The sequence below is a fragment of the Eulemur rufifrons genome, chromosome 7, assembly GCF_041146395.1.
Source record: "Eulemur rufifrons isolate Redbay chromosome 7, OSU_ERuf_1, whole genome shotgun sequence".
Lineage (NCBI taxonomy): Eukaryota > Metazoa > Chordata > Mammalia > Primates > Lemuridae > Eulemur > Eulemur rufifrons.
The window spans coordinates 187166790-187185423 of NC_090989.1; the positions used below are offsets into that span (position 1 = coordinate 187166790).

The 18634-nt window shown below is 51.7% G+C and overlaps 1 protein-coding gene across 1 annotated transcript in view; it reads left to right on the forward strand.

Annotated features, from left to right (window-relative positions):
- Positions 1–18634, forward strand: part of LMCD1 (LIM and cysteine rich domains 1) — a 60694-nt gene that overhangs the window by 35152 nt on the left and 6908 nt on the right. Inside the window, exon 4 of the mRNA XM_069473846.1 lies at positions 6977–7312. Within this exon, the coding sequence (XP_069329947.1) occupies positions 6977–7312 (336 nt within the window). The remainder of the gene's footprint in view (positions 1–6976; positions 7313–18634) is intronic.

The window sequence follows — 18634 nt, forward strand, 5'->3', positions numbered from 1 at the left end:
AAACCTTTACTGGAAGAAAACGAGAGCCTTTGGAAGCTGCACCATCCTGTCCCTGCAGGCTCTGATTACTCCCTGCTCACTCAGTACCTTGCAACACACTGACTTCCTCCCTCCCGTTCTAGAACACACCAAGCTCTTGCCCTCCCTGGGGTCTTTGCTCTTGCTGCTCCGTCTACTTGAAATGTTCTTTCCCTGCTCTTTGGCATGGCTGGGCTCTTCCCAAACAGGCCTTCCCTAACTACTCAATTTACAGTAGATGCCACCTGACCTCCTACCGCATGTTTTCTCTCTGATTCTTTAGAAGCTCTTATTGCAAACTGTGACGACCTTATGCATCTCTGCCCTTAGTTCCCATCTCTTCTCTACACTGGGGTGAAGTGAATGAAGCCCACAAGGGCAGACACCCTGCCTGTCCTGTCCACCGTGACACCCCAGCACCCAGCACAGTTCAGGGCACGTAGTAGGCATGATGAGGATTGCTGCCATGTCACCCTCCAAGCCAGAGATATTCTAAGTGTGGGTTGTGGACTGGAGCCCTTCCACAAAGTCCCTGTGACTGGTGCACAATGACAAAAGTGCAGGAACTGTGAATAAACGTTGGGAAAATTTTCTAGCAATTTGCCGTGCAACTGTGTGACAAGATGAGAGCTCATCTCATTGGACAGAATTCTGCTGTGGTCAGACTCAGGTGGGAATCTCACGGGGCATGCGCTACATTCTAATCACATGAGTGAGACCACAAATCATGCTGCAGTCGGTGGAAAACAGACCTCGATCCTTCACCAGAGAGTTAGAGAAGCACAGTTCCAAGCTGTCGCTTGGGGGAGGGGTTCCCGTACAGATAAAGTGAAGAGAGACCAACATTTTTTTTTCTTAATCTGTACTTTTTGAAAAGCATAGAGCACGTTTTAAAAGAACATGTCAGCATTCATGGGCTCAACCACCCCGTGAGGCAGGAATTGTTTTACATGTAAGGAAACCAGAATTGCTAATTGGCCTTTGAAAGTTTTCGGGGCTAGGCAGGGGCTGATCCCAGGCCACAGAGGGCGGCATCAGACAACAGCAGAGCCAGGACATGCCAGGTGGTTCAGAACTCAGGTCTGCCTCCAGCCCCAGGTCTGGGTAAGCTCTCGAGTGGGTCTCCAAGATGTCAGTGGAAACTAAAGCAAGCAGCTCATAAGAGTATTGGCTGTGGGCATCAGGAACTGGCTGGTGAAAATCCCAAATGCTTGGACCCCAGACTAATCAGGGGACAACACCGTCAGGCAGTGATTAATGCTGGCTCATAAAACCACACGGCTGTAAAGAGCCCCTCTGTCCGCTCCACACCTGGGGTGCTGAAGCAAGTCACTTTCCTGAGACTGGACGACTCCCCCTTCCCACTCCCCCTCCCAGCTGTTCTTTAATTACCAAGTGATCAAGACTGATCGTGTTTTGGGAGTGGGACTGAATCTTGCTATCTGTCATTCTTCCAAGCCAGAGAAATTCTTAAGCCTTTAAAGACTGGTAACAATAAGCCTAATTGCCAATATTTATTGAGTTTTTACTGTATGCCAGCCACTGTGCTAAGAGCCATCCCTGCACAATCTCATCTAATTTTCCAGCATCAATCAGGCATATACTATTGATATTGCCCTCATCTACAAAGGGGGAAACTGAGGCCCAGAGAGATGATGATGCTAGGCAAATGTCCCACAGCTAATTCAAGTGGCAGAGCCAAGTCTTGAACTCAGGCCACCCTGACTCCAAAGCTTGGGCTCTTCCTTACTGGGACAAACCAGGAGAACTGGCAGGTGGGAGGGGAGGCAAGAGGGAGCAGGTAGCCTGGTTTAGCATTTCCAGGGAAGGCTGTCAAGAACAGGGAGGAGCTTGAATGGGTCTTTGAAATCTAGCCAGGATTTGGGGGAGGAGAGAGGGAGAAGATGGAGGAAGCCACATCCACTGAGTGTTCTGTGGATGTATCTCATCAACGTCTCACTGCTCCCTATGTGCTAAGTATGTTACAGCTCATTTTACAAGGGAGCAAACAGAGGTGTGAGAGGAGCCTGTGCAGGGGTGGCATGCTCCCACACCTCACCCTCTGTGCCCACACCCATGCAGACATCGCTGGTCAGTCAGAGCACTGTTTCCCACTGAGCCCTCATCGGCCCTCAGAATCCTTCTCAACACAGTACTCCAGCTCGCCACTACTGACTGGGGTTGACATGTGAGATGAAGCCCATTTACTCTCCTTGGCTGACAGCAGGACAAGAATCAGGAAGAGAAGAGTCAGGACTGGGTCTTCTGATTCCAGAGCCCAGGTGTGTCCTCCCGCCCAGCCCAGGATACAAGAGCACCTTCCCTGCCACTTCCCTCTGCATTTTTTATTTTTCTCCTGATACAGACAGATTCTGGGAACCTATCCACTCAAGATGTCCCAACCAGAGTGCAGAGCACCAAATAACTCAGAAAGGTCCTCAGGGAAAAGTTAAAACCTAGACCAATCTTCCCAAGAGGTTTGGGAAAACGCCTGTTGTGTTATGGGTTATGAGAACATGATCGTAGCCAGCTTCCTGGAGAGATACCTGGGAGGCCCTCTCTAGGGCAAAAGCAGCACCAAGTGGTTGACTTGGGCCCAAACCACTGTCCTTGTCATTCCCTCCCCAAGTCTATGCCAGTCGATAATGGTTGCCTGGAGGGCGGTGTTGAGGGGGCTTCTGAAACCCTCACCAGGGGTTGGTGAGCAGTGCCCGCGTGGCTGTGTGAACAGGGAGTGGTGGCAGCAGTCTCAGGCCACCAGGCAAGGCCAGGCACGACAAAGCACACACCAGTGGCAGCTGCATGCAGTGGCCTTGATGATGCAAAGACAAAGCGGCACCCAGCTGGGGCTTTGAGCTGTAACAGGAACCCTGGGTCCCAGGAGGGAAACTCCCTTGCTCCAGGGCCCTGGCCGGGAACCGGTTAGCTCTGCGGCCACAGACACCCGCAGCAGCGCCAGCGCTGAGCCCGGAGAGGACGCTGCGAATGCAGGGATCACTGAGCAGCCGCTGGCCGGGCTGCGGCCCCAGCGTTCCTGACACAGCGTTCATTTGCAAAGCTGAGCGGGGAAGGGTGCGGGCCCTGGAAGGCCAGAGAAACAGACACATCTAGGGGATGGGCGATCCCCGCCCCAGGTGATGCTCACACAGCTCACTCACCCTGAAATGACAACAGAGGGAAACACCCCCAGAAACTGGGGAACATTTTCTTCTTTGAAAATCATCCATCTTCTATCGAGGCCGTCCCCAGGGGCTTGGGACCCAAGCTGCTGAGTTCAAAGCTGTCTCTATCACATACCAGCTGTGTGACCTTGAGGAGGCTACTTAACCGCTCTGTGCCTCAGTTTCCCAAGGGGTAGGTAACATGAGTACCTTCCTCCGAGGACTGTTGTGAGAATTACACGGGTTAGCGTGCGTTGGAAGAGTGCCTGGAACATAGTGAGCACTCTCTAAGTTAGCTATTCCTGCCATTCCTCAAACCACTGGACCTGCAACCGGGCTGCTTCCACACTTGGAGTTAGTAAGACGTTGGCCAGGCCCGATGCCCACTCTGGCATAGTGTGCAAAGCTCTTGTTTCCACTTCCCCAAAATCCTTCTTTAGATCCCGGGAGCAGGCCAGGCCCTGGGCAAGAACTGGGAAGGGGGTGGTGTGGGTATATTTGCCACCCGAGGCTGTACCCAAACCCCCATTCCCAGGGCCCTCTGCCCTGCCCCAGCCACTGTCTCTGATGGGCCCACCCCTTTCCCCACCCGCTGTCCCCAGAGAGGGATGTCCTGTGTCTGACCCCCCCACTCCCCGGGAGAACCTGTCCAAGTGCTCATTCCAGACCTCCTAAATCGGAATCTAAGGGTAGGCCCAGAAGCTTTTTCAAAAGGCTTCCAAGTGACTGTTGTGCACCCTAAGGGTTGAGACGAGGCTCTTCAGACCTGCCTGTCTGTCACGGTGCTGGAAGCCACCTGTCATTTCATCCTGATCCAGGGGAAAACCCCAGTCTCCTAGGGCGACGTCAGGAATAAGCCCTTCCCAGAGGTTTAGTCGGGATGTGACACACGGGGCTCCTGTTTGTCCGTGTGCCCAGTGGAGGATCGGACAAGTGGGACTGTTTATTATGGATTTCAGTATGAATTTCCGTGTGGACTCCCACAGTTCCGAAGTGAGTCCAGCCCCAAGTGATAAGCTGTGGGATGGGGGTTCTAAGAGGGTAGAATCAGGAAACCTGGCACTAAGGCCCAGGGTCGAGGTCCACACGGAAATGGAAAGTGCTAGTCCAGGATTAACAATGAGCCTCTCACAGCTCCCAGGCCTCTATCTCCCCCTAATCTCCCCATCCCTGGCACCCACCATGGGGAAGATTTCTGTTCAATGAAAATAAATAAATGAAGCCAAATTGCACAGCTGCCTGTGAACACATCAATATTCAGACAGTTCCAGTCGTATCGACCGGGAAAGGTGTGGACTGGAGACCTTGTTGATTCTACTATTAGAAGGTGCCTTAGCTTATTTTTAAATTGATAAACCATGAACTACCTTATGCCCATAATGATTGAGTTGTACTTTTCTAAGAGAAAGCAATTTTAAACTAGGTTGGCTTTTTTTTTTTTAATTAAAAGAGTCTTGCCCATGAAGTAAATGAAGTAAAAATATTCAGTTTCAAAGGAAACAAAAATCCATGTTGCAAAGGCAGCAAACCTAAAATGAACATCTGCTTAAGTCACACCATTCTCATCAAGAGCTAAATCTGTGACTACAGCGTGGGGAGAGGAAAAGCTCATTTAGGCCACTCTCAGGCATTACCAAAATTCATATTTCTGCCTTGAGAATCCTTGGGTTTTGCAAAAGCCTGAAGAAGCCAAGACTCATTCACCAGCCTTTCCTCAGATCTGTGCCCAATGCCTGAGAATCACGGTTGGTTTATCGCATCTTTTTCTTGCCGGGGTTTTATTGAAACAGTAGTTCAAGTAAGGTCCAGGGCCAACAGCTTGCACCAGTCACCCAGGACTCTTATTACAAATGCAGATTCCTGAACCCCACACCTCAACTACTGAATTGAGAGCTCGATGGGGGCGGGCGGCAGTGCCTGGGAATCTGCATTTTAGTCGCTTTTCCACACGGCTGTCTTTCACCACGCCACTGGAGAAAGACTGCCCTGAGGTATAGAGCTGGTGAGTCTAGTGGAAGACACAGCTCTAAAAAGACAGAAAAGTCACAGATAGAAAAGCAAAGGGAAGGGGCGATCGATAACATATACGGTGTAGATGCTGTAGATCTGTTAACTCATCCTACACTCACCCTGGGTTTTAGGATCCTCAGTTTACAGCCGAGGAACCCGTGCACAGGGAGGGAGGGACGTGGCTGCGGTGACACAGCTGGCGTGCCTAGGACCAGGGCTTCGCTCTTGCTACTAAAGCAGAAGTGACACAGCCTGCCCGCAGGGAGTGGACGGCCCTGTGGAGGGTTAACTCAAACGTGCTAGGAATCGTCAGGGGCCAGGGAGGGGCCAAAGCATATTGTACTGCTCGTGCCAACGGGAAAGGCAAGAGGGCTTTTTCTTCCAGGGAGGGTAACTCCATGCGCGAAGGTAGAAATTAGGCACGTCAAGTGCAGGGCCAGTGAGAGGACAGGCCCAAGTGGGTCGCAGGTTTTATGAGGTCAGCCAGCTTGCGTTCCTTCTGTCATTATACTGTAAGAGTTTTATCAACTGGCATCTCTCCAGCAAATGATAGCAGAGAAGAGGTTTGGAAATAGCAGCTTTCCCCTGGGCCTAGAGGCTAACGGGTAATCATTACCATGACTTGCAGGTCAGAGAACAGAGCAAAATGACCCTCATGTAAATCCTAATGGAAAACCTGGCCCATGAGTAGGTATGATAAGACTCCTTGCTCTTCCCAGTACTGTCCAAAAATGCAAACTACAGTAGTCTTTGGGGAATAAGCAATAAAATAATAATTATTATTAGCAAGTAGAAACCCTGCTGGTTAAGGAACAAATAAAGCGTAAATGGGAAGGTGCAAACAAGTGCTTTTTCTCACGTGTCGAGATTGTTCTCTGTTCCACATGGTGAACGTGGACCGTCACGGTCACAGGAGAAACAGCACCACTCATCAAGGACGTACTTAAGTGTCACACACGCGCGCACACACACACACGGAGAACAAAATTCCAATAAGTTCTAATAAATACAGATTGAAAATAGTCTGGAAGGGTAAACAGAGTTGTTATCAAGCTGTCACTGTGGGCCAATGAGGTATAATTTTTTAATGCTTTTTAAATCAAAGCACAGTCATGGCCTCTTAACAACGAGGATTCGTTATGCGAAATGTGTCGTTAGGCAGTTTCATCATTGTGCAAACGTCATGGAACCTACTCACACAAACCTACATGGTACAGCCTACCGCACACCTGGGCCCTGCGGCACAGCCTGTCGCTCCAGGCTACACACCTGTGTGGGATGTCACCGTGCCACGTACAGCACAGCACAGCAGGCAACTGGAACGCAAATCACTAGGTGATGAGAATTTTTCAACTCCATTATACTCTTACGGGACCACTGTCGTTTGCGGTCCATCATACACTGAAATGTCACGTGCACATGACTGTAGAACAGGCATACAGTAAAGCGTGTGCATCTTATGTGTGCAGCCTGCTGAACTTTGACGTAGACTTCCGTGGCACTGTCCCCGGGATCAAGATATGGAACATTTCCTACACACACAAGGTAGATAGAGATCGCCTATTTTTTTACATTCCTTCTCTCATCTGTGTTTTCTTGTTTGGAACAATGGACAGACATTACCTTCTTAATTTGAAAAAAAAGCTACATTAAGTTAAAAAATAAAGACTGTCTGTCTTTCAGATGCTGATAGTGTTGGAAGATTTTGCGTTTTAAGTGGACTCTGCCATTGTCTCTGTGGCGGGTGGAGCCCCGTCCACATCACCTCGTCTCTCCCTCCCCCCCAGGGCCTGCAGTACATGGAGCTCATCCCCAAGGAGAAGCAGCCGGTGACAGGCACCGAGGGCGCCTTTTACCGCCGGCGCCAGCTCATGCATCAGCTCCCCATCTATGACCAGGACCCCTCTCGCTGCCGCGGACTTTTGGAGAACGAGTTGAAAGTGATGGAAGAATTTGTCAAGCAATATAAGAGCGAGGCCCTCGGCGTGGGAGAGGTGGCCCTCCCAGGGCAGGGTGGCTTGCCCAAGGAGGAGGGGAAGCAACAGGAGAAGCCAGAGGCCGCAGAGACCGCTGCCCCTACCACCAATGGCAGCCTCGGGGACCCGTCCAAAGAAGTGGAATACGTAAGTGTCCCCCCCATGCCTCCGGCCTGGGCTGCACAGCCAGGGCCCCACCGTGAGGCTTCATGCCTTCATTCATGCATTTATTCATGAATTCATCCATTCAGCATATATATGTTGCTCACTTACTCTGTGCCAGACACTGTCGAGTGGAAAATAATACAAGGTCACTGCCCTTGAAAGGCTCCTAGCGCAGGGGAGGTCACAGGCAACCAAACTGTCACGGCATAGAGAAAGGGCACCCAACCTTGCTTGGAGGGGAGGGGAGGCTTCCAGAAGTTGGGCAGGTACAAGCTGGCCTCTGAAGAGGGAGTAGGGGTTATCCATGCCTTCCGGCTTTGAGGGGAGCATGCGCAACCAAAGCCGTAAGTGTGAGAAAGCACGGTGCAGTCAGAGCGTTAGAAGAAGTCCCACGTGACTCGAAGTTTGGCCTGCCTGGGAAGTCAGGGACACAAAGCTGGGAGGGTGGCCGCGGAGCCATGCCATGGAGAGCCATGCCACCCATCCATTCATCCTTCAAGTACTGAGGAGCTTGTATTATCTGCCACGCCCCAGGAAACCAGACAAGCAAAGGGCGCGGTCCCAAACTGCAGAATGCCGTGGACGTAGGACTGTATTCTCAGGGCTGTGGGCAGGCTTTCGGTCAGAGGGATCACAGGGTCCAAGCGGTGCTTTCAAAAGTTTCCTGTAGTAATGTCTTAGCACGTTTGCTATTACTTATAACAGAATACCCGAAACTGGGTAATTTACAAAGAAAAGGAATTTATTTCTTACAGTATGGAGGGTATGTCCAAGGTCAAGGGGGCACATGTGGGCAGGGCCTTCTTGCTGGTGGGGTCCTCCTGCAGAGTCCCCAGGTGGCACGGGGCAGCACATGGCCAGGGGACCGAGTGTGTGCACATGATCACTCAGGTCTCGCTTCCTCTTCTTAGAAAGTCCCTCTGTGATAACCCATTAGTCCATTAATCCGTGAGTGGATCGATCCATCCCTGGGGGCAGAGCCCTTATAACCCAATCGCCTCTTAAAGGGCCTGCCTCTCAATACTGCCACTTTGGGGGTTAAGTTTCAACATGCCTCTCTGGAGGGACTGTTCCAACCTCAGCAAGCAGCAATGTGAGGTGCTGTGGGGGCTGGCCCCCTGGAGGCTGTTTTGAGAAAACACAAAAGAGCAGCCAGTGTTTGGGAGATGACAGCCTCATGGATTGGTTTGCCTTAAACTGCCCCACAGGAGGCAAAAGGAACAGCTTGAGAATGGTGCCACACGGGCCTGGGGCTCACTCAGCTCCGGCCCCCAGCCCCCCTTTACTTTTTGCTCCCCTGTACCCCATCAGCCAAGTGGCCTCATTTCTCTCTATAGTATTTGACATCTGGAGATAAAAGTCCTAACACAAGGGATCCTCGAGCACACCCCCTGCCGTGCTGGGACAGGCTCACAGTCGCCAGAGCCAACAACCCAAGGAAAGGCCAGAACGCCCAGAGAGGGCAGGCTCCCTCTCCCCTGAGTCACTCGAGCTAGTAGTTGTCCAAATCCTGCGTCTTCCAGCTCCAGCCCCCATCTCATGAGCACAATCTGGGATTGCCATTCAAAGAACTGTGGCCTCATGCTGTTTTAGCTGAGAACTCTTTTGTCTCAAGACAAAAGAACACATTTATTTTCTCTGCTACAGATTTGACAATGATGTTGAAAAGACTCATTTCTCAGGAAGAATATGTGTGCTAGGGACTTTTTAAAAAATCAGATCTAGGGCTGGGCAAGGTGGCTCACGCCTGTAATCTGAGCACTCTGGGAGGCTGAGGCGGGAGGATTGCTTGAGCTCAGAGTTCAAGACCAGCCTGAGCAAGAGCAAGACCCCATCTCTACTAAAAATAGAAAAATTAGCTGGGTGTGGTGGTGCTCACCTGTAGTCCCAGTTACTTGGGAGGCTGAGGCAAGAGTATCGCTTGAGCCCAGGAGTTCGAGGATGCTGTAAGCTAGGCTGATGCCACAGCACTCTAGCTTGGGCACCAGAGTGAGGCTCTGTATCAAGAACAAACAAACAAACAAAATCAGATCTAGGCCGGGTGTGGTGGCTCACACCTGTAACCCTAGCACTCTGGGAGACGAAGGCAGGAGGATCACTTGAGCTCCAGAGTTCGAGACCAGCCTGGGCAACAGTGAGACCCCATCGCTATTTTTACAAAAACAACAACAAAAAATCAGATCTAGTTACCACGTTCCATATATTGGTCTTCTGTGCCTTATCCGAATCCTATCCTTCTGTACACACTCAAATGGTTGTCTGTCTGATAATTCCAAGTTGGAAGGAGACCTCTAAGTCGTTGTGACATTTCCACATTGCCATTCCCAAGAGAGAGAGATGCTGATCTGAGAATGTATTTTGTTCTTGACTGAGCCCTGCATATTTGTTCTGTGTGGAACTGGGGCAGAGGCAGCCTGAGATCCCCGGTTCTGGCCTACAGTCAGCTTTAAGAAATACTTGTGACACTTGGGAAGAATTCAAATAACAATACTAGACAGTACATGGTAAATTCCACAGTCAGAAAATAAGTAGGGAATCCGAAGGAGGCGCATTATGGCTGGAGCTGGGCTGAGCTGGATGCAGAAAACAGACTTCTCCTTTGCCCTAATCACAATTTTAATTCAGTAACTGTAATTAGTTACAATGTCTGTAACGGCCTCTAGATGCTGAGGTTTTATTCAGCTTTGTATCCGCAGCAGGAGTCATTGATAAAGAAGCAGATGTTCAGTAAATATGCCATCCATGAATGAATATATGAATGTTTGAACTCAGCTGAGCCTTGAAAAATGGGGTCAGTTTGGACAGCCACACTGCCTGGGAGGATAGTGAGATTCCACATTTATTATGCACCTGCTCCGTCCCAACCCCTGTGCTCACACTGTGAGGATCTTTCTTGAATTCTCACGGTTGCCTGGTAGGGTGAATTCTACCAAACCCATTTTACAGGTGAGGAATCTAAGATTCAGCCAATAGGTAACTGTTCCAAGATCCTGCAGTTTCTAAGAGTATTGTACTATGTGATGCCGAGTTATTTGATCTGGGAAGAAAGAAGACAGGGTGCTCTTATTTAACTCCCTGTTTACCTGCTTGAAGCAGGGGAGCAAATCCTGATACAGGCAGCTACATAGCAGACAGGCCGCTAGGTGTGGGCGTGGCCGCACTCCTAAACTGTCTGCCGTACCCCAGGGGCGGCCACCGTAGGCAGACGTGTGTCTAGCTGTCCTGTGTGCTTGTGCCCTCTCCTTCTTCATCAGAGGGCAGCGTAGAACCGTCACCAGAGCCAAGCACCAGGCAGGGATCCTGATTTCTGCTCCCCTGGCGAAAGGCAATGAAATAGTCCGGGCATTCAACTTGAGAATGCAGGTGTGGGGAGGAAATTGTAGGACTCAGACTGACACCCCCAAACCAAACAGAGATCTATGGGGGAAAATGAAGGGCAAAAAGAGAGACATGTGAAACATTCTAGAACTCTGTAGGTAACACCTGCCTGTCATTATCCATAATAGTGGCGGTTATGGCGGCTGTCAGCAGCCTCAGCTCAGTGGGTGTCGCTCTCAGCACGACAGTGTCTGATTGACAGCTCACAACCACCCACCCGGCCGTGTGAAGAGGCCGCACCTCCCGGGCTGCTGGGCCTCAGAACTGGGAGTCAAAAGGACGTCCACCAGAAATCACGTCCATGTTCTTTCCCGTTTCCCAGGGCTTATTCCTGGGAACGTGAACCGATATGTTGCCATAGAAGGGTCATGTGGCCCATTTGGGAGACACTAGGGTGAATAAAACAACACGGGTTTCCTTGTGACAGGACTTCTCAGAGCCTTTAGTAGGTGATTCTTTAACTCAAAGCACCTGGAAGGCTTGTTAAACTCCAGAAGGCTGAATCCCACCCCCAGAGTCCCTTCTTGGTAAGTGCGGGTGGAGCCTGAGAATCTGCATTTCTAACATGTCTCTGTGAGGCTGATATTGGTCCGGGGCCACACTTGGAGGACCACTGCTAAGATTGTTAAAACCCACCTTAGACGTGAGCTCAGCAAAAATGATATCAGCAGCCTGGTATATAGTGAGAGTCCAGGAGATGACAACATGGGCATTTTCTAGATCTGTTTGGCCTCCTGGCTTTATTTATGTATTTATTTATTTGGAGGGTTACCTCAAGGGAGCCCATCTTTGGGCATGCCGCACGGCACTGTCTGTTCCTTTCATTGTCTATGGGGAGTCCAGGAAACAGGCACGGAATCCACTACACACTTTACAGCCCACCCTGACCACGGGTCCTCGGTGTCACTGAGTCTCGGCAGTGTGAGGCCCACTGGTCCCACTTCCCTCCGTAGAGCCCTCAGCGGGGCTCACTTGGCTCCGTCTCGCTGCCCTGCCAGCCTGCTGGGGTGACATCCTTCCTCCGGGACCTCAGGAGGGGCTCAGGTCGCAGCCACGGCAGGGTCAGCCCGCTGCATCCTCCCTCCTCCAAACTGTCCCCAGTAGAAAGTGTTATCCACGCCAGAGAACGACACTGCCAAAAGCCTTGTGCAAATCGCCCATGTGGAATTCCAGAAAAGGGCTGTGCCTTGCGTGAACCCAGCTAACAGCAGGCCAGCCAGGTCGCAGGGCACGAGGCCATCGGAGCGCAGCCCACCCGGATGGCTGGGGTGGCCGGTGGTGCGGATCGGCACCCCACCCCCAGCTTTCCAACCCCAGGCTTCAGACAGGCCCACGGACAGGACCAGGATGGGCCAACCTAAAATTAGCCTGGGCACTTCTGTCTACTTGAGAAATGAACCCAAGAGCTGTGGCCGCCCACGCCTACCTCGGGCATCCTCTGAAAGCGTTGTTATTGCACGGAGGTTAGGAGAGGCGGGACACCATGGGAATTGCCTTCAGCCACCAGGCTGTCAGAGCAATCCCTCTTCGAGAGGAAATACCAGACCAGAAAGATCCCAGCCCCAGACACTAACTCACTCCCTGTCCCTCCCCAAGAAGCCCTTTTCAATCACTGAGGCCAGTGAAAGCCTAACAACACTTAGCCTCCCTTTCCCTCCCTCGTCCCAGTGTGTAGGGGTGGGGGGATGAAGTGAGAACAGGGAGGGGAGAAGGGCAGCTGTTCTGGCACAGTGGACACTCTGCGAAGTCTCAATGCCCTTGAATCTTTGCAACACCCTGTGGGAGGTGTGTGAGACCTCGGGCTTGCTGTACCCATTACACAGATGAGGACCGCGAGGCAGGGCCAGGTTCCCCCGCTTGCTGATGAATGGTGGCTCTGAGTCAGCCCCAGGCCTTTCTGCTTCACTGGCGTGTGGAGTCTGAGCAGCCTTGAGGTGGGGCCCAGGCAGGGTGGGGCCAACAGGGCCAGGGGGTGTGCGTGTGAGCGTTTAGGTTTGCTGGGGCGAGCGCAAGGTTTGGAGTGATTCCCAGCTCAGCCCACTGAAGATTCTGGTAGCCTCTTATCTGCATGCCAAGAACAATGGAAGGACATCCCTGGCCCACCCCAGTTCCCTCCACCGTGGGTTCCCGTGAGTCCTGGGGGCATGAAAGGGTTCCCTGGCCAGGCAGCTGCTGGCTCCAAGAACCTGGACCAATTCACACCAGTCTGGTCGAAGCCCCTTATCCACTCGCCAAGCCCTGCGCTCCCCACCTGGGTGGAATCTGGGCCCCGGCACCCTGTGGGCAATGATCTTAATGCTCTGATTGTTAACAGCTCTCGCAGCCGTTTCCCTGCATTTAGGGAGCTTACTGGATATTTTCTCAGAAATTAAATATACAGATTTCCTGGGCATGGTTATTTTGCCTAGGAATTTCCGCCCCTTCCCGCACACCAAACTTGTAACTGAAGAAAGGGGAAAGAAAGCCAGAACATAGCATTGAATGTAATCTCTACTCTTTAGCAAGTATCGCTTCTGCCAGGAGCCTCCCCCTGCCTTGCCCTCCCCCACACCCCCATCCCAGGCCAAGTGATTGCCCCAAAGAGAGCAAACTTAGGAGGAGGGGAGTAACTCCAGAGAGTGAGGATGCTCCTCCTCCTCGCAGTCCTAAAGATGTGTGAGTGTGGCCCCACCTTACCCACCCGGGCACTGCTGGGAGCACAGTCTGTGCCCCATTTCCCCATAAGAATGCAGAGAGGGGACAGGAGGCCTTGGGCCCCTCCCTCCCGCTAAAGGGCTGCCTCTCAGATGGAAACTTACAGCAGCTGGCGGCGCAGCCCGACTCCAGCCCCAACAGAGGGACATATTTGTGGGCAAGGGACTTCCAAGCCTTTGTCTGAGCAGATGTTTGGCTTGTGGACTCGGAGGCTGGCTGGCGGGCTTTCCTGCCAGCCCCATTTGGGAATCTGCAACCACCACCCTTCCCCCCTTTGCGAGCCGTCTGAGCTGGACAACAACAGGAGGGTGGGAGGCACAGGGCCAAACCTGGGGTCACTCAGCCAGAGGAACCCCTGCTCCCCACGCTCCTGCCACCCCCTGCCTCAGGCACCCACGGGCAGGGGCCTGGGAGCAGCCCGCAAAATCACCATGGTTACCAGCTTCTCATCCTCCCCCCTTCTTTATAGTGGAGATATTTTAATGACATTCAAGGAGATTTTTTTCCAAAGAAAATTCCCTTTCTCCCACTTTTTATACTATAAATACTTTCCCATGTTGCCACATGGCATTCATAAGCATTTTTTTTTCTTCTTTTGAGTGGGCTGCATAATGTTCCATTGACTAAAACAGGGTTGGCAAACTTCATCTGTAAAGGGCAGATAGTGAATATTGAAGGCTTTGTGGCCACGTGGTTTCTGTCGCCACTGCTCAGCTCAGCCCTTATAGCATTACAGCTGCCACAGACAGTATCTAAACAGAGCACCTTGGCTGTGTTCAAATAACACTTTGTTTACAAAAATAGGTGGTGGGCTGGATTGGGCCCACAGATAGATGCAGTTTGCTGACTCCTCAACTAGAAGAATTGTAAAAAAAAAAAATAGTTTTAACTTTTTATTAATTACTTTGGTTTTATCCAATTTTGTTTTGCTATAACAGGTTAAGAGATGATAACAGTGATGATGGTGGGTGTCATCTGCCATTCATTGACTACCTATGTCGTGCCAGGCACTGTGCCAGAGATTTTGTATGTTATTTAATCCTAACAATTATCCTACAAAGCATATTATCTCCCTTTTTACAGAGGAGGAAATTAAGAGACATTCTTAGCAAAGTTAAACAGTGTTTCAAACTTCAGTGTTGTGAATTACAATCAGAATTTTTTTTTTAAATTGAAAAGTAAAAATGTTTCAGGGGTAGTAAATTTTAGGGGAGAAACTTTTGTTTCAGGGGGGTGTGTGTGTGTATGTGTATTGAATCAGGACATAAAATTTATTTCCTATTGTGGATCATAGACAAACACAAAAATTTCAGAAAACAAAGTTGAGGAAGTTGTCTAGCTGGTGAGCGGTTGAGCCAGAACTGAATCCGCGACCTGCGTCACCCCAAGCCCCACACGGACTCCGCATAACAGGAGCCCCCTCTCTGCAGCATGTGTGCAGCTCTGAGCGTTGTGTGCAGCGCCGCGATGCAGGTGACAAGACGATGCTTCCTCGCGCAGCTGCGGACCAGGCAGCACCCTTTCCAAGAAGCCAGTCCTGGAGCCCGTGCTCATCAAAGCTGGGTTTGGGAACAACCCAGACTGTGTTCTCTCTTGCACAGGGAACATTTATGAAGCCTTTCTGGCTCCATCACATAACGGGTGAGGGAGACTCAGTCAGACGTGCTGACCTTTCACCTTGCTTGGGAGAGAGCCCCTAACTGGTACCTGCCCCAAGAAGAATCCCAAGGAGGAGGGGTGGGTAACAGCAGTGAGCACCGGCAGCAGTGCGAGGCATTTGCTACCAGCCAGGCCCGCCACGTGTTACAGATGGGGAAACTGAGGCTCAGAGGGGTGGAGGATTTGTCCAAGGGCTTCACCAGTGGGGAAGGCCTGGCACGAACCGCATTCCAAAGCCCATGCGTGACCTGACCGTTCCACACCCAGCCTGCCCATTCTGCACGGCCGGAGCCACGGTACGGGGGAACAGCCTCGAGCTCTAAGGATGCCAGAAATGATGCTAGGTCAGAAAAGAGAAAAAAGTCCCTCTGGGATGCAGGAGGCTGCGAAGCGAAGATGGTAACAATCACCATAAGAGGAGATGGGGAGATGCTGTTTATAAATAAATTGTTGAGTATTTGTGTTGGAAAGAACCCAGCGCCTGAATTCAAGGCCTTTGTGTTAATATTTACTGTATTGTAATAGTGAGATTTTCACAAGGCCCTCTGGGTTTAGACTGGGCAGGCCTTTGGAGAAGAGCCTTCCAGAAGAAAACAACACCACTGGGATGGAACTTCTGGCAAGCCCGAGGTAGAGATCCCTGCTGGTGTAGAGCGTTCTCCATGTCTGCCGCTCCCGCTCCGAAGGCCAACACAGCGCAGTCCTTAGAGACGGTTCTGCAGCCGTGTGACCCTTGGCCACTGTCCTGAGTCTGCCATTGCCTGAAGCACTTGTGTCTTGGTTACTTCCCTTTCAGAAGCCTTAATAATTCTGCGTGTCTCCGGATGCCTAACGCGGCACAGCAAACCATCCCAAGGCAGAGTGGCTTAAACCAGCGTGATTGGTGTCGTCCACTGATCAGCACTCTGGGCGGGGCCAAGCGGGGACAGCTGTATCTGTGCTCGCGTCATTCGGAGCAGCGCACGGGATGGGGCTGCAAACATGCAATGCTCCTTCGCACGTTCAGCCGGATGCTGGGAAGACACACAGTGGGGCCTGGACCGGCAGGGCCTTTGGGGGCGCTCCCTCCACCTCCGCGCTTTCTCCACACGGTCGCCCTCGCGTGGAGGCTGCAGGGTGCTGGGGCTTCTTTCCCGCCTGCTGTGTGCACTGAGAGGGCCCCAGCGATGGCTGTGCTGCCTTCGTGACCGCCTCGGAGGTCACGCCCCTCGCTTCTGCCACATCCTGTCCTGTGGACTCGAGTCACTGCGGTGGAACCACAGTCGCAGAAAGGGAATTAAATTCCGTGTTGGTTGGAAGAGTGTCCAGGAATTTGCCACCATGACTTAAACACAGCACGACTAAGGGAGCCCACACATCACACTAGGGTCCTAACCTATGTGACAGTCGAATGTAAAATGTTCTTCGGCTTTCTCTCGGCTGGTGCTCACAAACTGCAAAGGCCCAAGTACGAATACACAGAATCTTTCATTTGACCCTTTTTAATGAAGGATCTTGCACTATGTGAACAAGGAACAGGGCAAACTTGCCTGGCACAGGGAGAAATCTCACATCTGTTTTACTTTGGAAAGGCTTGTGCCACACCTCCTCTCCCGAGGGGGACAACAGCCTGCAAACAAGATGACGTGGAAAATGCTAGAAACAGTCTCATGAGCAAGCTCTGCTTTTAGATAGCTGGGAGCGTGAACAAGAGCCGACTGATACGCTGAGGATAAACTGTTCTCCGTGCCTTTTACCGTAATCCCAAAGAACTGCTACCTACCCACAGCAGCCGCTTCTGAGGAGACGGTCAGAGAATGGCCGCATTGGGCTTTCTGAAAAATAGTCTAGAGTTCAAACATTCCAGGAACTCACATCGGCCTTTGTTGTAACTGAGCCAAATTGGTGATGTCATTTTTGCTGAGCTTACGTATAGGGTCATCTTTAAACACTCTATGTCATTGGTTCTCAAGGGCCCCTGGCCCTGCCTGAATCCCCGGGGAAGCTGCAAATCCTTGTGCCCCACCCCGGATCTACTGAATCAGGCACTGTTGGGGGGGCAGCAGTGTTTTAAGAAGCCCTCTAGGGGGTGGGGAAGCAGGCGCAAGCCTGAGGACCGCTGTCTTAGAGGGGCTGGGATCAGAGGGGGAGAAGCAGGCCCCAAGCCGGGGCTGCGTGAGCGGGGTCAGGGGTGGTGGCAGACGGTGAGGCAGTGAGCACAAACCGGTCCCTGGCCTTGGCCAGAGCGAGAGAACTGACATGGGACACAGCGAAGCTCGTCAGTGGGAGGAGTGGCCCTCCTGCTAGTCTGCATGCTTGTGTCGGCGTGGAAGGGAAGCCGGGCCTCCAAACCTGCCCTCAGTGTGTCTTCGTTGTCTCAGGAAAGTGATATAACCCCTCTGAGCTTAGTTTCCAGCCTACGAGGAGGGCTGAGGTAAGGATAACAGGAGATTTTAACTAATCATTATTGAGCCCTTATAAAGTCCAAAAATTTTCTTATCTCATTTAATTCATGCAACAACCCCATGATGTTGCTATTATTACTATGTCCATGTGACAGGTGAAAAAAACTGAGGCACAGAGAAGTTAGGTAACTTGCCCAAGGTCACACAGCTACAGACCCAGGGAGCCTGACTCGAGATCTCCCTTCCCAGCCACCCATTGAAATTGAGAAATTGTAAACTTCAGTACCAAGGACTGTGGGAAGAGATTAAGTTTGTGCGGAGAAAGACAAGACCAGGACAATAGGACCAACCCAAGCAGGCTGGGCGTTCTGATCTCAGTTGCCAGCCTGTCCCCGGTGGCTGAGAGGCCACCAGGCTGACACATCAGGACAACCTCAGATATCTCATCCTTTGAGACAACTGGGAAAAGGGCACAGAAAATAGCTCTGAGGCAAGGAGAGAAAACTGCTTCCTGACTCATGTTGACAGGACATCTGTTTCCATAAAATGATAGTGACACTGTTTGCTGAAAAGTGCTGGCTACTGGTAGTCACAGGGCCCAGAGCCAGGGACGCCAGGGACAACGGTGAGGGAGGCGACACTCCTCCAACAGGGGCTTGAAAAACCCTTTTCGACAGATGTGATTGTTGAGACCAAGCTCCACGAGCACGACTCTCTCTCCCTTCTTCCATGCTACCACCAGAGTTCTCTCTCCATGGTACAAATCAGAACATCACACTCCTCAGCTCAAGAACCAGTGATGGCTCCCCATTGCCTCCAGAGTGAAGTCCCGACCTGTAACCTGGGTTCAGGGCCACCCGTGATCACCCCAAGCTGCCTCTCTGACCCCGCATCCCCCTGCTTCCTTCTGTGGGTCGCCAGGGCCCTGCCGATGCTCCCCGGACATGGTCACATGCACTTCTGCCCCTCTGCCTTTCCCTGCGTCCATGTGAAGCAAAATCTGGGCGCTGGGAGTTGGGAGCCCCACGGATGTGTCTCGATGATACTCGACTCAGTGCGGTGGACCGACAGGAAGGCCTTTCTGTGTGGGTGGGAAAGGGCTGGAAATCTTTCCGTAACACGTAGAAGAAGCCAGACAGGAAACTCACTTTGTACTCAAACAGCCCTGGCGAAATAGTTTACGACTCCC